At 38.0% G+C, this 6,371-nt stretch overlaps 1 protein-coding gene across 1 annotated transcript in view; it reads right to left on the minus strand.

The window, feature by feature from the left end:
* Nucleotides 1-286: 286 nt before the first annotated feature.
* LOC21401184 (E3 ubiquitin-protein ligase UPL1) overlaps nucleotides 287-6,371 on the minus strand; it is a 16,973-nt gene continuing 10,888 nt past the window's right edge. The window contains 14 exon segments of the mRNA XM_024171390.1: nucleotides 287-700; nucleotides 866-1,035; nucleotides 1,154-1,260; nucleotides 1,564-1,703; nucleotides 1,820-2,045; nucleotides 2,196-2,276; nucleotides 2,386-2,532; nucleotides 2,656-3,781; nucleotides 4,001-4,287; nucleotides 4,750-5,036; nucleotides 5,145-5,346; nucleotides 5,657-5,974; nucleotides 6,352-6,369; nucleotide 6,371. The exon segment at nucleotide 6,371 is cut by the window's right edge and continues 3,955 nt beyond it. Of these exon segments, the coding sequence (XP_024027158.1) occupies nucleotides 933-1,035; nucleotides 1,154-1,260; nucleotides 1,564-1,703; nucleotides 1,820-2,045; nucleotides 2,196-2,276; nucleotides 2,386-2,532; nucleotides 2,656-3,781; nucleotides 4,001-4,287; nucleotides 4,750-5,036; nucleotides 5,145-5,346; nucleotides 5,657-5,974; nucleotides 6,352-6,369; nucleotide 6,371 (3,043 nt within the window). The 3' untranslated portion in view covers nucleotides 287-700; nucleotides 866-932.

Below are 6,371 nucleotides of genomic sequence, written 5' to 3' on the forward strand. Positions count from 1 at the left end.
TGCGTAATTCTGTTTTAGGTTTTAGCTTTCTTGAACACTACTTGCCCTCTTTCCTCTGTATAGATTCCCATTATTAACACTGGAAATGTCAAAAAAAAAAAAAAAAAAAAAAAAAAAAAAAAAAGGAGAAAAGAAGTTTAAACCTTCACACACATAAAGGGAAATCATCAGAACACTCTGGCACAATTGTTGCTCATCTTAGTTATTTTATAACCAAAAAAAAAAAAAAGAACAGAAAAAGAGAGAAGAAACAGAAAAAAAGAGGTACCCTTTTTCTCACGTTATATTCAATAATTAAAACCAAGAGATAAATATGTAATATAGGGTGCATTGAATATACAAACTACAAAAACTGGAGTAATAAGGCAGTTTGGCCACAATAACTATGATAATCAAGAAAAAGATAGCTAAATAATCTAATATGAACATGAAACATACTATAATTATTTCCCCCAATTGTGATTTAGCGTCCCTCAAATTCTGGGATGGCTAGGAATTAAGAAAAGCATGTAATTCTCAAGCCATTGCCACCAACATGCACCCCCCATTGTTGAAAAGGAAAAAAAAAAAAAAATCTTTCGCTTCTTAAACCGCCTACAAAAAGCATTGTTTCCCAGCCTCCTTAAGAATCCATCAAATACCGATTTCGACGCTAATGGAGAGCGGTTAAAATACCCCGCTCCAAGATAAGTCGGTCTATCTGCAAGAGCAGGAGTTCAAAAAGAAGGCAAACATTGGTCAGAAACCAAATTATGTAGGCAATTATGCCAACGATGTTTTGAGCAAAGAATGATATTTAGTTCCCTCTCATTAAACAAAGGCGGCTAAAAGAAAATGAAAACAAGGAAAAGGTTGAACCACGTACATGTACATGGCAAGTCAAAGGCAGATTGCACGTGTGCTGGGAGAACAATGTCACCGAGAAAATATGGTTAACCGAAACCAAACCCCTCACTAGCTTCATGAATGGCAAGCAACAATCGCTCATGAAGCTGTTCCTTCGAGGTATACTCGGGAAGGTCTAGTTGATTAAAGCTGAAAAGAAAGGGAAAAATGTATTAGTAATATCAAGCCAGCTGGGCAAAAATTAGTCTGAGCAACCATCTGCCAGCGAAAAACAAGACGTATATAACATAATCATGTATACACTAACCATGTATGAGCAGAGGGCAGCCGGTCAGGAGCACCATATGCCTTGTGAATTTGAAACCTCTGAGGACCAGAAATACCTTGCAACGCCTTAAAACCCTCTAAAGGAACCTGAAAACCACAAAGAAACAAGTCGGTTAGAATAAAGACAATAATGCTGCATCTTGTAATACACTAAAAATTTGACTAGAGAAAAGGGAAACGGGGTGGAGATGCAAAGAGGCAGCCAGAAAATATAACAGTATAATGCACATGCACCATGAAAGAAAATTATATACAACTGAGTCATGAATCAAGTGAAAACTAGTAAAACTTTCGCTTAGTGCATTAACTGACCATGAAAGAAAATTATATACAACTGAGTCATGAATCAAGTGAAAACTAGTAAAACTTTTGCTTAGTGCATTAACTAACCTTCGACGTTCCGGTCACAAATTGTAGCAGTCTTGCCATGTCTTCTTTGTTAAAACCTTTCACCACCTCCCAAAACCATTGAACGACACTTGATGCTGCAGTGTAACCTGTATACTCGGTGTTGGCTTTCAAATCATCCACTGTAAGGACAAAAAGACAGTTTAGACAAGGGACAAAATGCACAAGAAGAGTAAAACAAAAATTCATGTTAAAAAGCACATTTAGAGAGAGAGAGAGAGAGAGAGATCCAACTCACAATCAATTTCTGGAAGACCACTGATAAGTAGCTCCAGTTCTTTATCATTGAAAATAGAGATAAGCTCTCGTGGCACCAATTTATTGAAACCTTCTAAGAAGGAATTAATTTGAGGTCGGATAGCATTTGTCAATATATGATCAGCAACAAGATCTACATACTCGTGCTTGGTTTCTTCTGTGACCCTTATATTTCTTCCTCCAGGTTTGAGTTCATAATCAGTAACCTATTTCAAGGAGGAACAATAGGGAAAACATTTTATTGAATACCCAAGAGCCTTAAAAAAAAATTCCACAATCAAATTTGGAAGTTCCGACAAAACAATGTTATCTTCCAAATAAATTTCATTTACAAATTGAACTCAAGATGCACGTACCTGGTTTTTCTCATAAAGAATGTGTTTTTCTTCATCCGCATCCATGCTAAAAGTCAGGTCAAGAATCTCGCTTACATCATTCTGGCAGGGTAAAGATGAACATTTAATAAAACTTGTCAATTATATAAAAAACATTTAGACACACGTATACATGCATATGTATATATTAAGCATTAGAAAACCTACTAACCTCCAACAACCACTTCAAATTCTTGTAGTAGTCAGGATCAACGGCTTCTATATCATGGTAAGTCACCTTTACGCCAAGTATGTGCTTGTAGAAAGAACGAGTGAAATAAACATCCAGCAGTTGCCCATCAAAAAGCGCCTTTGCAACCTGCATAAATAACACCCCCCAAAAAAAAGAGCGTGAGAGAAAACACTTAGACCGAGTACATAAAAATAAAAATAAAAACAACAAAAAAAAACACCTAAGAGATCCAATAGTTGAGAAAATTACCACACGGCCCACGAACTTAAAGTAAGAAAGATGTTCTGTCTGGTAGACAGAGTTAGGGTTTGGCTGGAAAGTCACATTATTTCCCACAGTGGTGAAAAGCAAAGCCCCCTTGTCAAATATAACTCTTGATAACAATTGATACCACTCTCTTGTCAGACCACCAGCATCAATACCCTCTTCACCTTGAAATTGCACGTTCAGTCGTCCCTTAAGGTCCTGACTTGGACGCATACGCAACTGATTGTAGGAATCCTCCAAAACATAAGCCCTCCGAACACTTATCCTCAGCGGGCCAGAGAGGTGTTGCTCATGCTGTTGCCTAATCCTTGATCGGAAATATGCTCTTTTGTTGTCAAAATCAATTAACCTCGGTGCCTTCAACATCATTGAAAGTGACTTCTCCAGTAAACCAGGGTTTTGTCTAATAAATGCGTTTAAAAGTCGTCGATGCTTCTCGGAAAACTTTGTAAATGTGACGGTACCATCATGTTTTTTCTGAGGATCCCCACTGCACATGACAGTTGATGAACCGGAGGTTCCAGCAGATTCTTTGACTTCTCTTGCAGTCACATTGGCCTGATCTTGGAGAGTAATGGACTGGTTTGCTTGAAGTTTTTCACACAAAACAAAGAATGCCTCGATGAATGGTAGAAGTCTCTGAGTTCCAGGTGGGAGAGGAGATGAGGAAGAGGACCCTTGTACATTCTCCCCAACATTAATATTTGACATAGGCAGAGAGAAGGAGCTCTGTCCAAGCTGTGTCTCAGTCGCACTTATACATTCACTTAATTCTTGCCACAATGGCTCCAGTGCAATATTTAGCTTACACATTGTGGCATGCTCCTGTTCCGCATCACCTTCTGGACCTGAATTCTCATTACCACTAGGCATGGTGAGTGAACTAAGTGCCTGCAGAACGCGTAGAATTGCAGCTCCAGCCATGGAACAAGCACTCAATCCAAGCATTTGCGTATTACGGAGGGTGACAAGTTCACTGACAGCTGAACTGCTCAAACCATGAGCTGATTCTGAAAGCTCTGTAGCGAAAAACTTCCTATGGGACACAGCAACCGATGCCAACTTTTTCAGCACCTCGCCAGCAAGCATATACACCTTGTCCGAGAGCCTAATTAAGCAAATAAATAATTTGTTAGTAACTCATACGAACTTAATATAAGCAGGGGAAAATGAAAGAAAACCAGAAAATAAAGACAATTAATAGGATGTGCCAAAAGGAAATGCGAGTAAGTTGTAACAAATGAAGAAGCAAAAGATGATAAAATGCTAGCCATAAGTAAAAGATGATATAAAAATCAAAGAACAAACAGTAAAAAAAAGACAGTACCCCTCACGACCAAGAAGACTGCATAGGTTGCGTAAATCAGATTGTGGTAACTGCAGGAAGATATCATAGGTTTCACTACTCTTCTTTCCATCTGATGAAGATGATTCACCACCAATACGTTTATCCTCTTGATTGTTTTCTGTCTCCGAGGCAGTAGGGTCCTTTTTGTCTTCAGAAACTTCATTAGTGGACAGATCTTGAGAATTTTGAGTTTCCTTATCCAATTGAATTTGACACTCAAGTTTTGTTGCCGCATTGTAAACAACCACTTGTAGCAGTCCCATGACCTGTCCAAAGACAAATACAATTGTTATGTATCTGCATGAGAATATGAGATTGTGCACTAGACTACCATCTAAGAATAAACAGCAGCAAGTTGTGGCACAAGCTACTATGTAAATACTTCAAGCACTAATGATCGTATCGAACAAGATACAACCTAATTCTTCTCTAGAGTATCCCAAAAGTACAGAGTAGTAATTAAGTATTGAAGCAGATTTCTTTAGGCAGAATGAGTCAGCAAACGGCCGATTTCAGAACATATAAACGACCATGTTATCCAAGAAATCTTTAATTATAAGGTACTTTTGAAAAGATTTTAAGGTAATTTTGGTTGGACAACAAAAGAAAGGTTACGGCCCTATTAACCGACAGAGAATGAATGATAATATGCACCAAGCCATTCCCAAAACAACAATGAGAACAATAATGAGAAAATTAAAAATTAAAAATAAAAAAATCCATTCTACCTGCTCAAGATGAACAGTACTGTGCAGGAAAAGAGGTCGGCTCAAGAGCTTCAAAAATAATATCAAGGGAATATCACCATCCCGGGTATTTCCAGAAGGCTTAGAGGATAATCCTCCTTCCTCAACTTTCCCCTTTCCTTTGTCCTTGTTTTCCATATTTGCTGTGCGTAATGCTTCCGAAACATTTAAATTATCAAAGAAAAACAACATATTTGCAACAGCTGAATGATTTGTGGCCAAATAAGTCAAAATCTCAAGAATCCGTTGCAACACCAAGGGAGGCAGACCTGTTGAGGGACGAAAAGTAAAGAACCAATAAGTTGACAATTAATCACCAGTTAAAAGGTTTTTTTTTATAAGGTGATAATAGTGGTCACATCAAATAAAAGAAATACCATCCAATAATTGTGATCGGCCGTAGACAACATTTGAATGACAACCATAAAGCCTCTGGGAATTAATTGTTGCTAATTCACTGGCGGAGCCCTCAGCTTCTGGCTTGATCATGTCAAGTAAAAGGCGGACGAGAATTGCCCTTGTAATGCTATGTGCACATAGGTTTAACAAGAGTCTCTGTAGAAGGCCTTTACCAAGAGGCTAAAGATATAAAACAAAAAAAAAAAAGACGATATTAGCTAGAGACTGATGCTTCTTTAATGTTTCTCTGGAACAAAATGACCATGTTAGCCGACCTCTGATCATTCTACATTCATTTATGAACTCCTGATCTTATATGGATAAAACCTTGTGTGTTCACAGGAATAACAACCAATATTTTGTTTTAAAAATTTATACTATCAGCTTTTTTTTTTTGTCTTTTTGTTTTTTTTTTGGCTGGAGACCAGTTAGTTCTAAGGTAAGCGTGTATTGAAATACAAACACTTTCCAGCAAGTAAAGTATAAATACCTGTGCCAATCTTAGAAGCCTGATCAACGCTTTCAATGCATTTGCATCTAGAAGTGGCTCGCCTTCAATCTCTTTCCCCTTCAAGCTATCTGAAACAGCAGACACAGCTCTTCGGCCAATTGTAACTCCAACACCCCTATCCATTACTGTTTGCCCATCAAAACCTAAACCATTTCTTCGATTATTTATTCGGTGGTTACTTCCAAAAAGGCTGCGAGCTTGATAATGACTCATTGCTCGATCTCTTAGCATTTGAGCTTCAGCAAGTAATGGAGAAGGCAATGCAGACAAGACTGCTTCTGAAGAAGTCAGAAGAACCTGAAATAAAAGGAGAAAATCAAATTATGTCCATCACAGTCAAAATCATTCTTTCTTTTTATATAAAAAAAATAATTTTAATGACTGAAATAATAACTGATTAGAAAAAGCAAGAGGAGGCCTATGCAATAGGAGAAAAAATGAGTCATAGAAATTCCAAAGAGCTCCCTCCATCCCACCAAAGTGAGGGAAGGTGAAGAAGCCCTCTGTATAAAAACAAAATAAAATTACTTGAAAATGTCAGAAAATACAGGAAAAGGTGGGAAAAAGGAGGAGATACAAGGATAATAAGGAGGGTGATTGGGTGGGGGGGGAACACCATCCCCGGGGGGGTGAGAGAGAGAGAGAAGGCAATAGCAAAAGTTGCAAATGCAAACCTCTTCACGCAGATCAGCAG

This window comes from Morus notabilis, unplaced genomic scaffold (assembly GCF_000414095.1).
Source record: "Morus notabilis unplaced genomic scaffold, ASM41409v2 Scaffold1185, whole genome shotgun sequence".
NCBI classification, from domain to species: domain Eukaryota; kingdom Viridiplantae; phylum Streptophyta; class Magnoliopsida; order Rosales; family Moraceae; genus Morus; species Morus notabilis.